This window comes from Chiloscyllium plagiosum, chromosome 12 (assembly GCF_004010195.1).
Source record: "Chiloscyllium plagiosum isolate BGI_BamShark_2017 chromosome 12, ASM401019v2, whole genome shotgun sequence".
Lineage (NCBI taxonomy): Eukaryota > Metazoa > Chordata > Chondrichthyes > Orectolobiformes > Hemiscylliidae > Chiloscyllium > Chiloscyllium plagiosum.
The window spans coordinates 9,894,567-9,916,875 of record NC_057721.1 but is presented as its reverse complement, the minus strand read 5'-3'; the positions used below and the strand labels follow the sequence as shown (position 1 = coordinate 9,916,875).

The following is a 22,309-nucleotide window of genomic DNA, read 5'->3' as shown; positions in this document are numbered from 1 at the left end:
GAACAGCACAGCAGGTCAGGCAGCATCTAGGGAACAGAAGATTCGACGTTTCGGGCACATGCCCTTCTTCAGGAATGAGCAGAGAGTGTTCAGCAGGAGAAGATAAAAGGTAGGGAGGAGGGACTTGGAGGAGGGGAGTTGGAAGTGGAGGAGATGCGGTGGAGGGCACCGTCGACCACGTCGCCTTCCTGACCTGCAGTCTTCTTGTTGACCTCTCCGCCTCCATCCTACTCCGACCTATCACCCTCACCTTGACCTCTTTCCACCTATCACATTTCCAACGCCCCTCCTCCAAGTCCCTCCTCCCTACCTTTTATCTTCTCCTGCTGAACACTCTCTGCTCATTCCTGAAGAAGGGCCTGTGCCCGAAACGTCGAATCTCCTGTTCCCTGGATGCTGCCTGACCTGCTGTGCTGTTCCAGCAATAAAGTTTCAACTTTGATCTCCAGCATCTGCAGACCTCACTTTCTCCTTGAACATGTGCAAAGACCATTGAACATCACAGGTCAGATGGAAAGAGCAGTTTGCAAAGCATGCAGTGTTCTCAGTTTAATTATGAAGGGCGTAAAGTACCAGAGCAAGGAGATGATGTTGAACTTGTCTAAGGCACTGGTTAGACCTCAGCTGGAGTATTGGGTACCATTGCGGGTGCATCGTTACAGCGAAGATGCGGACACCCTGGAGAGAGCGCAGAAGCGATTTCCAAGAACGGTTCCAGGAATAAGAAACTTCAGTTGGTTGGATAGATTGATGACGTTGGGACCGCTTTCCTCGGAGAGAAGGTGACTGAGATGAGATTTGACAGAGGTTTTCAAAATCACGAATGGGCTGGACAGACTAGACAGGGAGAAGCAGTCCCTCGAGGAATAATATCAGGGAACATAGATTAGAAGCAATCTGCAAACTAAACAAGGGTAGTGTGAGAAAAAGCAATCATTTTCCCACAGCGTGTAGCTAGGGTATAAGGTGCACTGCCTGGTAATGTGTTTGGGGCAGGTTCAGGTGAGACGTTCAAGATGGCATTTGAGTTTTTCTATAGAAACAGTGTGCACAGACATGGGTAAAATACAGGGGATTAGCACTAGATAACAAGCATGCAGGGCCAAATGGCCTCATAGACCTGTAACAGTTTTGGGATTGTGTGAGGAATGTTGGAAGAGGTATCAGAGTCAGCTGACCTATCAGTGGACTGCAATATTGCCATGGAGATATGTGATGGCAGAATTAATAACATTGAATATAATTAATTGCTATAGTGGGTTTAACTGGCAACTGCTCATACAAATATCAAAACTTTTTTTTATTAAAGTGGCTGTTTAAGGGGTGGTTCATTAGTTAGTCATAGAGATGTATGAAATCAGGCATGGAAATAGACCCTTCGGTCCAACTCGTCCGTGCTGACCAATTATCCTAACCTAATCTTGTTGCATTTGCCAGCACTTGGCCCATATCCCTCTAAACCATTTTTATTCATATATCCACCTCGATGCCTTTTAAATGTTGTAATTGTAGCAACCTCCACCAGTTCCTCTGGCAGCTCATTCCATACACGCACAACCCTCTGTGTGAAGAAGTTGCCCCTTGGATCCCTTTGTAAATCTTTCCACTCTCACCCTAAACCAATGCCCTCTAGTTCTGGATTGCCCCACCCCAGGGAAAAGACCTTGTCTATTCACCCTATCCATGCACCTCACGATTTTATAAATCTCTATTAGGTCACCCCTCAGCCTCCGACACTCCAGCTTATTCAACCTCTTCCTATAGCTCCAACCCTGACAGTTAGTGAGGTTAATTGCTTTTAGTTTGCTCAAAGTAGTACCCTACCTCTCAGCCAGAGGCCCAACCATCAAACAACCCACTTGATGTTCGCACATGGAAGACCCACTGGAGATGAGCACTTGTGGTACTGTACTCCAGCAGCAGGCACTGCCCTTGGAGGAGGACGGGCAATCAGTTGTTAGAGGTCTCCACAATGAATGGCAACATAGTGGTAGCTCACATTAATCACAAAGCGTTGCAGGTTTGACTGAAGTAATGATACTGCTCCATTATTTCCGGTCTCTCACATCTCCTAAACTAAGGACGTGGCCGCCCTTCCAGGTGGAAGATCAAACTCTTTACTCCCAGGGAACTTGCCGCCCAGCTCTCAATCCGTATCACTAAAATATATCACAGCCTCATTGCTGGTGGTGATGTGGGAGCCATTTAACACAGCAGTGAAAAGTGCACACTCTTCTGGCACCTCCCTTTTCTGCTTCCTCAGCAGGAAGAGTGCACAAAGTTTCGAAAGAAGCCATTGAATAAAACATGTGTGCGCGTGTGGTGTCAACAGCAGCCAGACCTTTACTGAGGAGCTGACTCTAATGCTGTAGTAGACTGAGCAACACTTATGGAACCCAGCAAGTTAAACCAGTGCAAACGTCAGGCGAGAGAAACATAAAAGTTGGAGGATAACAGGGCCACAGAATGCAGACATCATTAAATCAGTCCCATTTGAAAAGCACAGATTCTGTCCCACATTGACAATGGAAACCAATGTCAACTTGTCACACTATAATTACAATCTACTGCAGTGCCTAGTTTACACAGGTGCAGGTAGAAACACCCAACTTACACAGATTTGACATGAAGTGCATTCAGGCAAATGTAACAGAGTGTTACCGACTTTTAAAACGTCAACAGTTTACAAACTGGCAAAGCCCCATTCAGTATCTGAAACTAGACAGAAAGGCAGCCAAGTCATTCCAATGTTCAAACCCTTCGTATGCAGGTCACTTTGCCTACATTGCATTGTGGTTTGGATGCTGTATTTTGAATGGCACTTATAAGAATCGAAAAAGATCTTTGTCTCCGTTGCTTTTAACAAAACCCAAGTATATTGACCCTTACTGGTGAGCTCCTGACGATGAGTGTTTTACATTACAAATGGTAATGTTAGACTTCCAGCAGTGCACTACAATTAACGCAAAGCAGCACCATAACATTGGCCATTTTGGTCTTAGAAAACTGTTATAACATGCAATTTTCTAAAATATACTGCCAGGTATTCTGAAATGTATCTTCAGCAGCTAAAATTAAAACCTCCTCCACAATGTTTAAGTTGTTGACAGAGCCTTAGGGTGTTTGCCTGGTTGCTCTGACCACGTGTGATTAGTTTTAATCATCCTTTCACTCCTTGATAACATTGAAGCTTATCGCAAGATGAAAGTCAAACCATTTTAGAGGCACATGATTTGGCTGTTCTTTTCATAAGCTGACTAGAGTCTTTTTTACATTCAGGTTTTTAAAATGCACATTTGAAGGCCAAACACAGAGCATGCCGGAGGGGGTGAAAACTAGTTTACTTAAGCAAGATGATTAGAGACATTTCGTCATGCAGAGTTTGAGTGTAAAGATCTGTAAACCAGAAAGTAAAACATTGACATATTCAACACTGCCGCCAATGAAACACTGTTGTCTTCTGTAACCATCTATTTGCTTTAATAAATGCTACAATAAATTAATTTAATGCACATTCTTTTTTTAAAGAAAAAATATCCAGTTATCACATCATTTTATGAACGTGTCACATTTATCCAGAAGGGGGGTAAAAAACTTGTTTGGGAACCAAAGCATCAGGATCTTGCCCAAAAATCAATGAGGAAACAATTCTTTTTCGTTTTCACCCTTCTCAGATTAAAAACGGGACAAATCGGCGGGACTGGGGGTGGTAGGCGGGGAAGTGGTTGATGTGGCAGCAAGTAGAATGTCAAACGTGTGACTAAATATCCAAAAGTTTAAAAATATTAAACGTTCAATATGACAGAACTCAGTTCTGCATTGAACATTGATGCTCAGAATCGTGGCCTCAAGTCATTCCTCCCATGCTGAGCTCCCCCCAGTGGACAGATCCAGCTATACCACACACACACAGATAGAAAGAGGGGAGCAGGCAGCCCAGTGTCCAGTATAACGTTATAACCCTTTGGTTTCTACTTTGATTTGCCATCAACAGGCAGGCTCTCCAGCAGACACTTGAGCTGCTCCTCTCCCAGTTTGATCTTGTCCTCCAGCTCCCTTTGCTCAATAATAAGGGCCGATTTCATCTTCACAAAGTGCTCGTAGTCCTGGAGGAGCTCGTCTGTCAGGTAACTGGAGAGAATGTCAAACACCACCCCCTCCCTTCTGTCCAAGTTCTCCTTCAGCTCCTTGGCATCTTCATGCTGTCTTGTGAGCAGCTTTTGTTTTTGAGTGAGCGTCTTCTACAAAATGAAAAGAAAACAGAAATCACTTGTGGACTGCTGAGAAGAGAGGTGGATTGCCGAATCTTTTCAATTGCATTTATCTGGAAAAACACAAGAATGCCAAATTTCAAACAATCACACAATTTGTGGAGGTGTGGGGGGTGTTGGGAAGGTACATTTGAAGGCCATTCTTTTCTGTCTCTTACTACAGAATATACATTAGCCTGTTATCCTGATCTCTTCTGCACAATCCTTTGGGGGAGCTGAGATTCTGTAAAAGAACCAACACACAAGGCAAGGGAAATCTCCTCACTCTTGTTTTAATACTGCCTCCCTGTTACTCTTGGTTAGTCTCGCCTCAACTCTCCAGAGAGTGGGGTATCATTTGCTGGGTTGAGGTTTATGACTGATGGTTGCATGTACTCTCTCACGGTCCGTTCGATGTGTCAGCAATCTCACTGGCCAGGGAAGGCATTGCTGGGGCCTGCATATATATATAAATATATAGTACATATACATATGTCTGTGTTATATACACATACATACACACATACACATGCATGACATTCTAGTGGCAATCACTGGCTACTGTTCCGATCTGTGGCTGTTTATTCTCCCTGGAGTGGAGCTATTCCTCCTCTGCGTAGCTGACCTGCACACAGCCGACCCCGAGAGTTCAGGACGGCCTCGGATTTTAGGTGCTATCTTTGTTTCAGTGGGTAGCACTCTCACATCCGAGCCAGAAGGTTGTGGGTTCAAGCCTCACATCACAGGCACCTCGGCATAATATCCAGACTGACACTCTGGGAGTGCTGCACTGTCCCTCGTGAATGAGGCATTAACCCGAGATCCTGTTTGCCTTCCCAGGTGCAAGTAAAAGGTTCCACGATGTTAGTTTGAATAGCAGGGGAGATCGTCCTGGTGGTCTGGCCAATATCTATTCTTCAACCAACATGACCAAAACAGATGGCCTGGTGATCATTTCACTGATGTTTGTGGGATCTTGCTTTGTGCAATTGAGCCTGCTGCGGGACCAAGTACAGCAACGATTTGAAAAATATTTCATATTTTAAAAATGCCTTGCAATGTCTTTTTATAGTGAAAGGTGCTATATAAATGCAAATTCTGTCAACTTCCTAATTCTATGGCCAGCACTGTCCTGTGGATATGCAAAAACATCAGGACTAAGAATCCAAATTTTTTGACATCTATGATGTGGCGGCACGGTGGCACAGTGGTTAGCACTGCTGCCTCACAGCGCCAGAGACCCGGGTTCAATACCCGCCTCAGGCGACTGACTGTGTGGAGTTTGCACGTTCTCCCCGTGTCTGCGTGGGTTTCCTCCGGGTGCTCCGGTTTCCTCCCACAGTCCAAAGATGTGCAGGTCAGGTGAATTGGCCATGCTAAATTGCCCGTAGTGTTAGGTAAGGGGTAAGTGTAGGGGTATGGGTGGGTTGCGCTTCGGCGGGGCGGTGTGGACTTGTTGGGCCGAAGGGCCTGTTTCCACATTGTAAGTAATCTAATCTAATCCTAAAATTATCTTCATTTGGTCTCTATTGTGTATCCTCAAATTAAAATGATTATTTTTAATGACAGGGTGACATAGAGGCATAGAGTAATATAACATGGAAACAGGCCATTCGGCCCAAATTGGTCCATGCTGACCAAGGTGCCCACCCAGCTAGTTCCAATTGCCCACATTTGGTTCATATCCCTCTAATCCCTTTTCATCCATGTATCTATCCAAATGTTTTTTTTAAATGTTGCAATTGTACCTAACTCAAAAACTTTGGCTGGTAGCCCATTCTATACATGCACCACACTCTGAATGAAGAAATTGCCCCTCGGGTCCTTCTTAAACCTTTTCCCTCTCACCTTAAACCTAGTTTTCAATTCCCTCTCCTAGACATGCTGTAGATGGCTGGAATGCAATGGCTAAGTCCCTGGAATAACTCAGTTAACATTTAATATTAATTAATATTTCGGTGAACAGTGGAAATCATCATATTCAGCAGTGAGTTTATGAGTTACAAGGCATTCAGTAGATCACTCCGGCAAAGTGCAGCAGATGTTGGAAATGTGAAACCAAGACAGAGAATGGAGAAACTCAGCAGGTCTGGCAGCGTCTGTGCAGAGAGAGAGAAACAGAGTTAATTTTTCGAGTCTAGTATGCCTCTTCTTTTGAGCGACGAAAAAGAGAAAGTTCTGAAGAAGGGTCACTGCACTTGAAATGTTAACTCTGTTTCTCTCTCCACAGATGCTGCCAGACCTGCTGAGTTTCTCTAATGTTCTCTGAATTCGGATTGCAACTTATTGATGTGTGTATGGAATGAGCTGCCAGAGAAACTAGTGAAGGCTGGTACAATTACAACATTTAAAAGGCATATGGACAGGTACATAGATAGGAAGGGTTTAGAGGGATATGGGTCAAATTGTGGGAAATGGGACTCGGTTAGTTTAGGATATCTGGTTGGCGTGGATGAGTTGGACCATAGGGTCTGTTTTTGTGCTGTACATCTCTATGACTCTACAACTGCAGATTATTATGTACCTGATTAAACTAGGATGGTGCCATTGGCATTGTCAATCTTCAATGTCTCTCCCATGTTGCTCCAAGGCAGCATTGGGTACTCCCCTTTAACTGCTGGTAGCACTTTGGAACAAGCCAAAGATCATTTCAGAGGGAACTTCAGAATCAACCACGTCGATTTAAGACTGGAGTCACCTAGTAGTCAGACTGGGCGAGAATGGCAGCTTTTCTCCCTCAGGTAAACAATTCCCCCAGCTTCTTAATTTTTTAAAAAACTGATACTAACTGTACGTTTGCAAAGTCTGTAAACAAGTACCCTCACTGACACGTTGGGATTGGAATTTATTCAAATTGCCGCACTGGTGTTGCATTCATTTTGAAGGATAATGTGGGCAATGCGACATTGTTCATTTTGAAAGGGAGAACAAAAGAACAGCATTATTTAATTAGCAGAAAACTGCAGAGTGCTGCAAAACAGAGGGACTTGGGGTTACTTGTGCACGAATCACAGAAAGCTAGCACACAGATACAGCAAGCAATCAGGAAGGCTTATGGGATGTTGGCCCTTATTTCAAAGGGGGTTAGAGTGTAAGAGCAGGGATGTCTTGAATTGAATTTATTGTCACGTGTACCGAGACACAGTGAAAAGCTTTATCTTGCAAGCAATACAGGCAGATCACAGAGTTAAGTAGCATAGATAAATAAATAGGTAAGTCTTAATACAACTGTGCAAGGTTCTGAACTGTTTTGGTCCCCTTATTTAAGGAGAGATACATAAGCTTGATTGGAGGCAGATTGGAGATGGTTCACTCGGATGATCCCTGGTACAGGGATTGTCTTATGAGAAAAAGCTAAACAGCTTGAGACTGTACTCACTGGGGTTTAAAAGAAAGAGAGGTGATCTCACTGAAATCTACAGGATTCTGAAGGGGACTGACAGGGTAAACGCTGAGGGGGTGTCTCTCCTCATGGGAGAGTCTACAGCCAGAGGGTGTAGTCTCAGAATTACAGTAGGGGTAAGGGTCGGGGAGCAATTGAAGACTGAGATGAGGAAGGATGTCTTCTCTCAGAGGGCTGGGTGTCTTTGGAACTCTGTGCTGCAGCACAGTCCTGGGGTATATTTAAGGCTGAGATAGATAGGTCCGTGATCGGGAGGGGAATGAAGGACGACGGGTAAGGCCCAGCAAAGTGGATGTGAGGAATTGTCAGATTCTATTGTTGGCAAGCAGGGTCGAGGGGCTGAACGGCCTACTCCTGCTCCTATTTCTTATGATCTTATGGTTCCCTCAGTTATCAGTGCAGCCCTGCTGTACTACTGCAGCATTGTACTTGATACACTGTATAATAATATCGGTGCTTTAATTTGTCGTCCTGCAAGCTTTAAACAGGGCGGCCCGTCTCGGAGCCACATACCCGCTCGTCCGGAGAGGCCTCCTCGTCCAGGGTGTTGAGGGCATTCTCTACTCTGGCCAGCCGACCAGACAGCGACAGCAGCAGGTTGACCACTTTGTCCAGGTCACCGATGAACATCCGGAACTTCTCAAACTCATTGGGCTTGCAGACTTGCTTGACAATGGCCTCCACCTCGTTGCCTAGGAGATTGTTGGCCTGGATATCGTCCTGCAGGCTCTCTCGGGCCTCACGCAGCACTTGCAGCTTCTTGCTGATGCTGTCGATCAGCTCTTGCTGTGGGAGCAAAACAAGACGCCATTTTACCGACCAACATCACACAGGAGAAAAAAGCACCAAGGCCCTCAATGTTCAGAGACGCCGCATCGCCAGCCCAAATCCTCCTACAATCTCGGACAGTTTAACTTCAACTCGCACCCCTCACCTTTCCACTGTGTATCCTTGTTAAGGCAACATCATAACCTGGATATGAAACTGGGCATGCACAAGGAAGAAAGTGGGTACATTTGTGGCTTCAGATCCAGCGGTTCTCGTTTTGGGTAAATGTAACTTGGCAGTGGAAGAAATGGAAAAAGAAACAAACAGAAAACTCTCCCTGCAGTTTGGTTTTAATATGCGTTATTATGAAAAGAAGTAACCTACATCTTAGCTTACAAATCTAGGCATTTCAGTCCTGGATGTAGCCTTTGCTACATCAGTACATTAAGCAGAGGCCACATGTGGCTCACTGGGCGTCTAGATGAGGCAAATCAATAATTAAATAATGGATAACAAAGTCACTGGGTAGAAGATCTCAATATTCGTGTTTGCAGAGTGTGCATGCATGGAAACATGGGAATGTTTTGGTGACAGGTTGAAATAAGAAGCAGAGATTGAGAGTGTTTTTCTAATTATTGTGTGTGTCTGGATAGTGCTGTTATCAATGTTTGTTAATAAATGGATACATTTATCTGTTACTCTATTGAATCTGATTGCATTTTCTATGACAATGAGTGCATGTGGCTGATTCCAGGATTCTGTATCCAAAACAATAACATCAGTGGCACTAAAGTCTTGCTTTAGTGCTCTTAGTTTTAAATAGTAAGCTGGGTTTTGGCAGAATTGTGAAGCTTGGTACCCTACAAAGTATTTGAGGCAAAAAGCAGATGCATATTTAAGGGGGTGAATGAGCTAAGTACCTGATGGAAAAGGAAAGAGATGGATATGTTGACAGGGTGCACTGGGAGACAGTATAGAGCATCAGCAGACGAGTTGGGCTGAAAGGCCTCTTCCTGGCTTGCAAATCCCTTGTGAGTAAGGCGACTTGAAAACAGTGAGGGCCCATTAAGAGAGAATCCGACTCGAGAAATGAGAAAGCTCTTTAACAGCAGTGCTATCGATGGTTCTGCTCTGTGTAAAGGTTCCATTCCGGTGAGGACATTGGGCAGTTCACGCCATGACTCACTCTCACACTGTCGAGGTTAAGTCTGGAGCGGGGCCCAGCTAACTCCATCTTGTCACTTGACAGGATGATTGCTCAGCTCTGTGAGGGAGCCCACGCAAGACAAACAAACAGACACAGCATCTGCACTGGAGCCAGACAGCCGTGTCACTGACATCATGGTGGTGTGCCTACTGTTGTTAGCTCTGCCTTGGTAAACCACACTCTTCCCTCTTGGTGCCCTCTCTTGGCACACCTTGCCTTGTTGACCTCTCCTCCCACAGTAACCCGAGGGTGTTTGGCGTGTCAGCGACAGGTCTTTCCAATCCCTTGCCCGCTCCAACTGTTCTGCCATCCTGCCCGGGACCACCAGGCTGCTACACTAAATGAAAACCAGCCAAATAAATGGCAGAGCGCATTACCTTCTTTTCAGTGAGGTCGTGGTTCAGCTCATCCTCTGAGTCTTCCTCCTGTTCTATCTGCTGCTGCATGTCCTTCATCTTATTGAGCAGCTCAGCTTTTGGTGCGGATGTACTGTAGTAGGTTGAGCTGGTGGTTAGGGAGACCCCCATGGGCATTATCTCCTCTTCCCTGGCAAAACACACAGTCCATCGTAAGCACACTGCATTATGGGACAGTTGAGACAAGCAAAACACTCTTGGTTCATCAGCAGAGATGACTCTGCCCAACATAGCCCCTGCTAGCCAGCTCCCCTGCAGCCGACCCAGAGTTACTCATGGCCCAGGGTGGAGCACTTTGCTATCTTTCGAGGGACAAACATCTGATGGGTTGCTGCAGCCTCCTGGAAAGGTGGCATCAACTGAAGGGACTGAGGGTGGCTGGTGGGGGTGGGGGGGGGTCAGCCTCTCGTAAGCATTTGCAGAAGGTGGGGGACAGGGAAGTGGGAGTTAGAGAGAAAATGTGACCACTCTCTGCTAGCCAACAGCTCAGGGAGATGACCCACAGTGAGAACAATTAACAAAATGAAGGACTGTTCCCAGGAAGGGGTAACCAGTCTTCAGTTCTGCTGCTAGTTCTGTGTTTGTTACCAATGAGCTTGTTTTAACTTTAAAATCACACAACACCAGGTTATAGTCCAACAGGTTTATTTGGAAGCCCTAGCTTTCGGAGCGCTGCTCCTTCATCAGGTGGTTGTGGCTGATGAAGGAGCAGTGCTCCGAAAGCTAGTGCTTCCAAATAAACCTGTTGGACTATAGCCCGGTGTTGTGTGATTTTAAACTTTGTCTGCCCCAGTCTAACACTGGCACCTCCAAATCGAGATTGTATTAGCAAAAGTAATGTGAACTTGCTCTTAAGTAGAGCCCAATGTCTCACAAGAGACCACCATGTATCTTCGATGTAACGTAATTAGTTCTTAAATAATATGTGATACTCTGTTCGACTAAGGCCAAGCCCCACTTCTGCCTAATGCCTTGTGTGGACACCCTTCTCCACAGTATCAATGGCTTACCTCAGGAGACAAGTGCAATAACAACATTTAAAAGGCATCTAGATGGGTATATGAATAGGAAGGGCTCGGAGATTTTGAACCAAACGCTGGCAAATGGAATGAGGCCAGATTGGGATGTTTGGCCGGTGCAGACAAATTGGACGAAGGGTCTATTTCCGTGCTGTATGACTCTATAACTGCAGCTGCAGCCTTAACAAACTGGGAACTCTTGCCAGTCACTTGCACGTGAATTTCCCAAACGGCCCCACCATGACTTTACCTGTCCTCTGTCGGCTTGGGTGAGTAAGGTCGACTAGGAAGCAGCTTCCTGCGTTGCTGAGCTTCCTGTAAGACAGTCTCATCTTTGGGGAAGATGCCTTCCATCAGATCCATGGTGGTCTTTAGCTTAGAGTTCGGGTACAAGATATCAGCCAGCGTCCGGTCCTTGTGAACGATCTCCCTCGCCAACTCCTCGGACTTGATATCTTCCACGTTCCTCTCTTTCGCCTTCCCGCAGCCGGGCACGGGGGAGAGCTCCTTGTTTTCCCACGAGGCGCTTGCTGCTCCTGTGGACTGGGCGGTGCTTTCCCGGAGCGGGTCCGGCTCCTGCCGACTGTACGTGGTGAACGGCGAAGAGTGCTGGCAGCTGCCGATGGCTTCCCTCTGCTGGTCTCTGCCGCCACAGCCTGCCTCCTCCTCCTCCACCCTGTTCAGGAGGTTGTGCCGGCTCTCTTTCTCCGTCTGGCTCTCCGACCGCACGATCTTAATCGGCACCTTCTTCACCGTCGTACTGTAGTCCGTCACCTTCTCGATCCTGTCACACGGGGAGAAAACAATCCTTGCTGAGCAGAAAGGAAACACCACGGTAAGAGCAGCGATCAGTCAGAGAGGAGAGAAGGGATGACTGATCCTCAGCTGCTGGGCTTGCTTCAGCGACTCACCCTGACTCTCTGCACATCAACACACTAGCTGAAAGGGGCTCCTCAAAAAAGCCACAAACATCACTTCCCTCACCGTGATTAGCTGCTAATCCTTTACAATGAATAATCAGGCTGACTGATAAGGCAGATAGCTGGAGACAAGTATTATGGCCATTTGAAAGAATGCACGCATAACAAAAGGAATTTCAGCATGGTCCACCTTTAAGAACACTTACAGAAAGGATATGGAATAAGACTCAGAGTCGGTTACAGAGAGAAAGAGCTAACCCACACAAGTGTCCATTGTTCTCGGTAAAAGTGAGCACTGCAGATGCTGGAAACCATTGTTCCACTCTGTTTCTCTGTTGTGGAGCCTCACCTACCCCCAGAACACACAACTGCATTCCAACATGATTTGACAACGATTTAAACACTGCAACATCCATCTCCCGGCTGGCTCCGAAAGGGTTGTTTTATGAACGCGGATGACCATTTGTCTCCGGCTAAGTGGGAGCGTCCCTGGTCCGGAATCAGACGGACAGGGTTCTGAGTTCGCCTCCAGTGATGGACACGGAACCCAGGCTCACACTTCACTGCACCGCGCTGTCGGAGTTGGGATTCCGAGTGAACATGAAACATCCCGTGGCGCGATATAAAGAACGGGGAGTTACCCAGCATTCCCCATGCCCAGTCCTTGACCAAAGTGTACCCCTTCCAGAAAGGGGAAGGCAGTAATGTAGTTGTAATGTCGCTATTCTAGTCATCTAGACCTCAGACTGCTGTTACTGCAGGGATGTGATTTCAAATCCCATCATGCCCAGATGGTGGCCAAGTAACAATTATTGATAGTCAGTACAAATAAAATCTGGTTCACTAATGTCCCTTCAGGAAGGAAATGAGCCATCCACAGCTACACGTGACTCCAGACCCTCAACAACACAGTTGATTCTTATCCCTCTGGGCAATTACGGATGGGCAATAAAATGCTGGCCCAACCAGTGACACCTATTTTCCACGAAAGCGTATTAAAAATCTCATCCCTCGCGTGAACATGTGTGTGTGTGTGTGCAAGTTGGGTTTCCCGCAATATGGCAGTGACGGCACATTCAACTGACATCATTGGCAGGACTTTGAGGTATCCGGAGGATGGGAAGGGTGCTATGTAAATGGACATTTGCTCATCCTCAGCACAACAAGTCATCTTGCTCTGGTGGGTTTTGTATTCTGACAGGAATATTGCCCTCAGCAGCAAAGCTCTGGTGACCTGTCCCAACATCTCACCGAGTGACTCTGGGTCAGGTTTTGTTTGACAATGTTCCTGTGAGGGGCACCTTCAACCACAACCTGTTATGAAATAAGGGTCTCTTTCAGTGATGGTACCACATCCAAGGGACAGGCACTCACAGTCAGAAAACTACCTTGTTGTGGGAATAAACATGTCCTCAACCTCCTCTGCTTCTTTTATCAATGTCATTAAATCTGTACCCGTTGATCAGTGGCCATTCTGACACACAAAACTGTTTCTCCTTGTCTACTCTATTTCACAGCTTTGAGCACCTCTATCAATGATCAAATCTCCTCTTAACCAACTCCGTTCTAAGGAAAACACCCTCAGTGTCTCTCTACCCTGAGCTGACCTATCGGTACCAGTCTGGGAAATTGCTTCTGCAGCCCTTAAGGCCCCAGCATCCTTCTGAAAACATATTGCCCAGAGCTCAGCACAACACTTGCAGCTGAGGCCTAACTAGTTATGTTTAAACATCTCCTCACTTTTCGGGGAAGATGGTGGATCAGTGGTATTGCTGTAGGACTGGGAATCCAGAGAGAGCAGACAGTGCTCCAGGAACTGAGTTCAAGTCCCACCACAGAAGCTGCAGGAATTTGAACTCAATTAATAGAGATTTGGAATTAATGACTAATACTGCCATAAGCAAACCTTTCTAGTTTACGAATGTCCCTGACAGCGCCTGTCCTACACGTGACTCCAGATCCACGGCAATGTGGTTGACTCCTAACAAACCACTCAAGGACAATCAAGAATGGACAAATAAAAGGAAAAAAAGCTGAGATAAAGAGTATTGACCATTTGGCACCACATCACAGTTCATTCCTGTCTGCACCCAATGTGCACAGGCATGAGCTTGCCAGTAGGAGTCACTGTTGAACAGTGTCAAGATTAGAGCGGTGCTGGAAAAGCACAGCAGGTCAGACAGCATCCGAGGAGCAGGAAAATCGATGTTTTGGGTATATACCTTTCATCAGGAATTAAGGCAGGGAGCCTCCGGGGTGGAGAGATAAATGAGAGGGGGGTGGGGCTGGGAAGAAGGTAGCGAAGAGTACAATAGGTGGATGGGGGTGGGGATGAAGGTCATAGGTCTGAGAGGAGGGTGGAGCGGAAGGACGATGGACAGGTCATGAGGACGGTGCTGAGCTGGAAGGTTGGAACTGGGTAAGGTGGGGGGAGGGGAAATGAGGAAACTGGTGAAGTTCACATTGATGCCCTGGGGTTGAAGTGTCCTGAGGCGGAAGATGAGGCGTTCTTCCTCCAGGCGTCTGGTGGTGAGGGAGTGGCGGTGAAGGAGGCCCAGGACCTGCATGTCCTCGGCAGAATGGGAGGGGGAGTTGAAATGTTGGGCCATGGGGCGGTGGGGTTGATTGGTGCGGGTGTCCCGGAGATGTTCCCAAAAGCACTCTGCGAGGAGGGAAGATCTCCGGGACACCTGGAACTATGAAGCAGATTGATAGCTCTCACTCCTCAGCCTAAGGACACTCAGGCCATTTGTTGCTTCCCTGAGATCAGCTAACAGACCAAGAAATCAAATTTGAGCTATGTGCCTCAGCTAACCATTAACTTCAACAATACAGAAGCAGAGCTCACATTAAAAGCCCCGTTTGATAGAAAGAAACTTGCCTATTCATTTCAGAGAACAGAATTAAACATGGGCACTCCTATTGTTTCCTCACTCCTGTTTCTTCATGTAACAACGCTCTTGGTCTCTCCACCTCTTTCTGACCTGACTGTCCACATCGCCTCTTGTTCTCTTTCCTGATTATTCATCTACTGTCTCCTCTAGTGACTGAGGCTTCTCCCAAGTATTCTGGTAAAACCCTCAGTGATTTTGAACAGCTCTGTTAAATCACTCCTGAACCATCTCCCCCTCAGGGAACAATCCCAGCTTCCCAAGTCTCTCCATGCAACTAACTCGAGGGGAGGGACCCCCGCCCCCCCCTCCCGCCTTTTCTCACCATCCATTGTTAGAGCCACCTTCAGAAAGCTTGGCTCACTCCTTTGGGCTAAGTCTCCCTCGCCCTTCAGCACCTGCTACTTCTCTCTAAAGCCTGAGGCTTGGACATTGCCTCCACATCTTGTGGGCTGACCCACTCTGACTGCAGGCCTACCTCTCACTCTTTGGCACCCTTCACTATAACCAAACTCACTCACTCTCTCCCCTTCTCCAGTGCAATCATTCCCATCCATCTCTGTGTCAATGCTGTGACAGTCAATGAGCTGTTTAACTGTCCTTTTCCATTCCTTTGCAGGTTTCTGAACCAGGTGACTAGATTGGTCTTCTCTTACACATTGTCCCCCTGCACTGACATCAACCTTCAGTGTATATCGGAGTCCTAGTCATTTTCTCACTTATTCTATGCCTCTCCCGAGCATCCCAGTCTCTCCTCCCTACCATTCAACCTTCTTTAAAGAAGGGAACTTGAGACCGCTCCCTTGCTTATTCTCAAAGTCACAGAGATGTACTGCACTTGGTCCAACCCGTCCATGCCGACCAGATATCCCAACCTAATCTAGTCCCATTTGCCAGCACTTGGCCCATATCCCTCCAAACCCTTCCTTTTCATATTCCCATCCAAATGCCTTTTAAATATTGCAATTGTACCAGCCTCCACCACTTCCTCTGGCAGCTCGTTCCATACACGTACTACCCTCTGGGTGAAAAAGTTGCCCCTTAGGTCTCTTCTATATTTTTCCCCTTTCACCCTAAACCTATGCCCTCTAGTCTGGACTCCCCCACTGCAGGGAAAAGACCTTGTCTATTCATCCTATCCACGTTCCTCATGATTTTACAGAACTCTATAAGGTCACCCCTCAGCCTCCGACGCTCCAGGGAAAACAGCCCCAGCCTGTTCAGCCTCTCCCTCTAGCTCAAAGCCTGGCAATATTCTGTTTTCCTTTTTAATTCTGTTGAAATGTGGCAGTGTTCCACACTGTGGGTCTTCACCTTGGGTTAGCAACAATAGATAGAACAATCTTGGTAAACACACTCAGTCTGTTTAATAGGCAGCCCATCCACCCGCACAAACAATCACAATCTCCACCACTGACACTCAGTTCTGCAGAGTTCCTTCACCAGCACCTTTACCACACGGAAGGCATATACATGGAAACACCACCACCTTCGAGTCCCCCTCCAAGTCACTCATCATCCTGACTTGGAAATATCTCGCCATTCCTTCACTGTCGCTGGGTCAGTATCCTGGAAGTCCCTCCCTGAGGGCTCTGTGGGTCGACCGACACTGTAGAGACTGCAGCAGTTTCAGATGACACTGCCCCCTCCAGGACAATTTGGGAATGGCTAATAATGTTGAAACTTTCCACAGCCTTGAAGGGGGATGCGCAGGGGAGGGAAAAGAAAGAGGCTTCTTTTCACGCAAGGAGTTTCGGAGTGCTTACCTGAGTGGCCTGTCACCTTCCACAGTGGGGGGAGGTTTGTCAGTGAGTCTCTGAGGGGCAAACTGTGGAGAAGGAGGTCGGGCAGAGTCCGGCGGGAAGGTTGGCAGGGGATGGAATGCCGAGTTTTTCCCAGCGTCCTCTCTCAGCTCCACCTTCCCAGCCTCGGCATGGGCAGGCCTGGAGGATCCGCCGGGCATGGGCTGCCAGGGCTCGTTGCTAGCAGCAGAGCTGGGTGGTCGATCGGTGCCAGTGGTTGGTGCTTCACTCGCGCCCACGCGGGGCAGGTTGGGTAGCGGCTGGGTGGGCGATGCCTGCGTCTCCCTAGACCAGGCCAGGTTCCCGGCCACGGCCCAGGGTTGGCTCAGCCCCTGGCTTGTGGGACCGTCTGACCCAGGTCTCCGTTCAAATTGGTCCTCATCCACTCCCGGGTGTCCACTCAGCATGGCATCGGCTGGGCCTTCGCGACATTCCCGGGCCTGATTCTCATCGGCGGGCACATTTCGCTCAGACCAGCCGCGCTCAGGCCCTCTCTCCAACGGAAGTCTTAATCCCTCGGAGGCAGTCTCTACGCTCCCTGGCTCCAGTAACCTACCGACAATCAACAAAAAACACAACGTAAGAATTAATCGTCGAATCATCACAACACAGGAGGCCATTTGGCCCGTGATGCCCTTGTCAGCTCATTGAAAAAGCTCTTCAAATCATCCCACTGGCTCTAGATGGAGTTTAGATATAGATCAGCCATGACCTGGTAGAACAGGACTGATGGGCTGAATGGCCCACATCTCTTCTGATGCTCCACTATGGCACTAGCCCGTCAACCTTTTATGGCTAGTTCCCAATAAAGACCCGTGAAGCAGTGTCACATTAGTGTCGCTGTGCACCACAGTATTTGACAGGTCGCCATGAAATCTCGTCACTTAAATCAGAACAAAACCAACCTCAAAAACATTTCAACCGTAAACCTCTTAGCCTTCAGGATTAACTTAATATCCCTTGCAATTTGTTCCCCTTTCATGCAAAACTGAAATAAGACTTTGGCGAATGGACAGAGTCATACGCTGCACCTGGAGACCATTTTGCCCATCACTGCCCCTGCCAGTCCACTCAGCTTCAAACCTTTCAACATATTTATCAACTTCCCTTTGGAATCCGCTCCTGTAACTGTTCCTGGGAGCGGTTGACATTGCACAACATTTCTGCATTCAGCCTCATGTTGTTTCGCTCACCATCTTAAGTTGACGTAGTCTACACACATTCTGAAAATGTGTTGCTGGAAAAGCGCAGCAGGTCAGGCAGCATCCAGGGAACAGGAAAATCGACGTTTCGGGCATAAGCCCTTCTTCAGGAATGAGGAAAGTTTGTCCAGCAGGCTAAGATAAAAGGTAGGGAGGAGGGACTTGGGGGAGGGGCGTCACAAATGTGATAGGTGGAAAGAGGTCAAGGTGAGGGTGATAGGTCAGACTGGGGTGGGGGCGGAGAGGTCGGGAAGAAGATTGCAGGTTAGGAAGGCGGTGCTGAATTCGATGGATTTGACTGAGACAAGGTGGGGGGGTGGTTGGGTTGGTTGGTCCGGGTGTCCCAGAGGTGTTCTCTGAAACGCTCCGCAAGTAGCCGGCCTGTCTCACCACCAGCCAATGGAAAGCAACATTTCCCAATTGACCGCCGTGACTTTTAGCATCATTTCCAAGGTCTAATCGAAGGTGCCTCCCAGCCTCTGGGATCACTCCATCCCTTCGCTCAATTCAATTGACCGAAACTTGCCCCAAAATTCTCTGTGTCCCTTCAGGGGGTGGAATGGATCAGCCAGTCCATTCACAGACAGGTGTACCTCACAACAAATAATATAAAAGTCCCTTCAAAACCTAACACGTTTCCATGAGATTGGCCTACTCTTCTAAACTGGAGAGAACGCAGGCCCCATTTAGTCCTGCTGGCATCTTAAGACAACCCATCCATTTCCAGGGGTGATTTCTGCAATACTTTAATGTGCTCCCCAAACCCAAGTGCCTGCATCTGTGCTTCCAAACAGATCTGGATGTTTTTCTTACCTTTCTTTTATTTCTACTGGGTTTTTAAAAGTTCTGGTTTTGTAGCCAAGATGATGCTGGAGAATAGCGACTTTGTACACTTTTCACTCTATTCATGTGTTCTTATTTTTGAGTACATGTGACAATAAAATTTAATTCTAACTCTAGTTCCACCCTTCATTATCACTGCAGAGGTGTAGCACTGAGTTAAACCCTGACTGGTAACCATTACTACCAAGGGTGCTCGATACAAACATCCCCTTAACAACCTTCAGCACTCCTGCCATTTTGATAAACACACTGGATCCTAGTCTACTTACAGACTTAGTCCCGGGCAGGTTGAGGTTGTCAGGCAGCTACATATTAGGCATCTGACAGCCTGCCTGGGTTATAAAGATGGGCTGGAGCTTTATTTTCACTGGAGGGTAGGAGGTTGAAAGTTGACCTGATAGAAGTTTACACAATCATGAGAGGTATAGATAGAGTTAATGGTAGCTGTCTTTTCCCTAGGTTGGGAGATTAGGGGGCACATTTTTAGGGCGAGAGAATAGAGATTTAATAAAGATATGAGGGGCAAATGTTTTACACAGAGGGTGGTTCATATGGGGAAATAAACTTCCTGAGGAAATGGCGGATGTGGGTCCAATTACAGCGTTAAAAAAACATTTGAATAGATACATGAATAGGAAAGGTTTGGAGGGATATGAGCCAGAAGCAGGCAGGTGGGACTAGTTTAGTTTGGGATTATGGTCGGTATGGACGGGTTTGACTGAAGGGCCTGTTTCCATGCCATATAACTCTATGAGCACTGCCTAAAACTGTCTCCCGCAGCAGAAATTAACTACAAAGCTTGGTGGGGGGGGGAGAAGAGCTCAAAGCTGTGCCAACAATGGCAGTTAAAACTTGACAGCTTATTTAACAAACCCCAAGTCGAAAATAACCATCAAAATTAAAGAAGGGAATTCGCATTTATGTAGCGCCTTCCGTGACTAAAAGTGCTGTATAGTCAAGGCAGTATTTTTGAATTGTAATAGCTCGTTATGGAGAAAGTGAGGAAGTTATTTTGTGCACAGCAAAATCCCACAAACAGGCCAGGTCACTTGAGAAAATACCCCTTCTGCAGAATAATGGCGGTGGCATCTTTTATATTTCATTTGGCACCTCAAGTTCACTGCTTCACCTGCAAGAGTGCACTTCCGACAGTGTAGCACTCCCTCAGTATTGCACCGGAACGCCAGCTTCTGGGATGGAACTTAGATCCACAATCGCCATGAGGGGAGACTGTCACCACTGAGCCAAAGGCTAGCATTAGAGAAGCAGATGGTACAAAAATTGTGGCTGAGCACTGCTGAGGGCAAGATGCAACAAATGTTCCACATCAATCCAATTCTGGAATTCTGGGAATAAGTGGCTCTCTCTTGATGGCCATTGGCTGACACAACAGGGTGCAGCATTATGGAGCTTTTTGACCTGACTCCCTTTACTTGCTAGGAGAAAGTGAGGACTGCAGATGCTGGAGATCAGAGTGTGGTGCTGGAAAAGCACAGCAGGTCAGGCAGCATCTGAGGAGCAGGAGAATGAGGAGCAGGAGAATCGACATTTTGGGCATAAGCCCTTCATCGTTCCTGAGAGTGAGGGAGTACGTGTGAGTGTGTAAGAGTGAATTTATGGCAGAGCATGTGATTCAGAATAATGCATGTGTCTGCACAGATGTGTGTGTGATGGCGGTGCATGGATGAGTGTGTGCTGTGTTGATTGCAAGGTAAATGTTGGCTTGAAGATCTCACCAGTATCTCAGACAATGCAGCACCGGGTCAGTGAAATATGTTCCCCGATGTATCCAGGAGCAAGTAGTGGAACTGTTAAATCAGGAAGTTCCAGATTCTCCACGTTTCAATAATGCCTTTATGGTGAGTCTGCTGATGACTGAGCAATGAATGAGGGATCTCTTTAGTGACGGGTTCGCTGTATGATTTAATAACCCGGAATTCCCTAACCTCTGTTTTCAGAGCAGCTGAAAATGAACAGAAGCTGCAACACTGTGCTGTTCAGAAACAGGTGAATAACACGCTTTTTTAGGAACAGTGCTTTGGGGATATTTTATTACAGGGTCGCCTTTTCTGTCTCTCTCGAACAACGAAATATTAACAGCCTGATTTAATGTGAGTCGCGGTCACTTTGATCGTTAGGTCGTCTATGTTCGGTCTATTAAAAGGTTCTTTTTTAAAAATGATGCCTGTTAAAACAATCAGCGCACAAAGTCAATTGTTCAGCCAAGAGCACAAAGATTAGCAGCATTCTCTGTCAGTGTCACAAAGCACATGCAAAACAGCAAGAATAGAGCTGAACTCAGCATTCTAACTGTCACAGACTGCAATCAAGTTCATGCAACATGCTGAATATAGCTTACAGTTCAGAGGAAGCAGAGAGAGAGAGAACAGGACTTCCAAGAATCAGTTGCAGCCGGAGGCAAAGACCTGCAAAGTGCGAGACAACCATATAATCAGAATCATTTACGGAGCAATCAGCTCTCCAAACCTTTTAGGAACTCCCCGGCCAGCAACAGAAAAAAAGCCATGGCTAAAAGAGAGGTGAAAGAAAGAATGTGCATTTATATAGTGACGTTCACAACCTTAGGATGCCCCAGAATACCTTTGAAGACGGTGAAATAATCTGTTTGAATGATATCGCCTCAGGCATAAAACTGAACAGGGCAATGCAAAGACCTCTAATGCTAACTTTCAAAGTATGTTTTCTTTAACGTCAACCCAAGAGGTGGGGATTCTGTTCAACACTACTTCCAAACCATTAACCCTCTGGCAGTGTTGTGCACTTCCAGCCTTCTTTGTTTTCATTTCATTTTTATTTGACCCATTTCTCCCCCCCCCCCACCAAAATAAATGAGTTTCAGAGACTCACAGGCCATTTGCATCCCAAATATCACCTCTGTAAATCTTCCAAATATTTTCCAGTTTCTTCCAAAAACAGTCACAACTGCATTGGGATACTAAAAGTGATTTGCATTTGTAAAGAGTGTACCACGACATGTGAGCACTCCAACGTAACAAAAGAAAATATTCACACAGCAAGATCCCAAAGGCAGCAGTGAGTGTGAGACCAGGTATTCTGTTTCATATAGAGTCATAGAGATGTACAGCACGGAAACAGATCCATCGGTCCAACCCGTCCATGCCGACCAGATATCCCAACCTAATGTAGTCCCATTTGCCAGCATCTGGCCCATATCCCTCCAAACCCTTCCTATTCATATACCCACCCAGATGTCTTCTAAATGTTGCAATTGTACCAGCATCCACCACTTCCTCTGGCAGCTCATTCCATACACGTACCACCCTCTGCGTGAAAAAGTTGCCCCTTAGGTCTCTTTTATATCTTTCCCCTCTCACCCTAAACCTATGCTCTCTAGTTCTGGACTCCCCCACCCCAGGGAAAAGACCTTGTCCATTAACCCTAACCATGCCCCATATGATTTAATAAACTCTATAAGGTCACCCCTCAGCCTCCGACGCTCCAGGTAAAACAGCCCCAGCCTGTTCAGCCTCTCCCTATAGCTCAAATCCTCCAACCCTGGCAACATCCTTGTAAATCTTTTCTGAACCCTTTCAAGTTTCACAACAT

General features: G+C 46.8%; 1 protein-coding gene across 7 annotated transcripts in view; it reads right to left on the bottom strand.

Annotated features, from left to right (window-relative positions):
* Positions 1-3,458: 3,458 nt before the first annotated feature.
* LOC122554971 (protein Shroom2-like) overlaps positions 3,459-22,309 on the bottom strand; it is a 222,583-nt gene continuing 203,732 nt past the window's right edge. For 5 of the 7 annotated variants that reach the window (XM_043700441.1, XM_043700442.1, XM_043700443.1 and 2 more), the window contains 5 exons: positions 16,641-17,228; positions 11,314-11,847; positions 10,006-10,174; positions 8,167-8,439; positions 3,459-4,241 (listed from right to left, as the gene is read on the bottom strand). In XM_043700441.1, coding sequence (XP_043556376.1) covers positions 3,972-4,241; positions 8,167-8,439; positions 10,006-10,174; positions 11,314-11,847; positions 16,641-17,228 — 1,834 coding nt within the window. In that variant the 3' untranslated portion in view covers positions 3,459-3,971. Of the gene's footprint in view, positions 4,242-8,166; positions 8,440-10,005; positions 10,175-11,313; positions 11,848-16,640; positions 17,229-21,080; positions 21,148-22,309 lie in introns of all 7 variants that reach the window. The other 2 variants (XM_043700446.1, XM_043700445.1) reach the window with 2 other exon arrangements.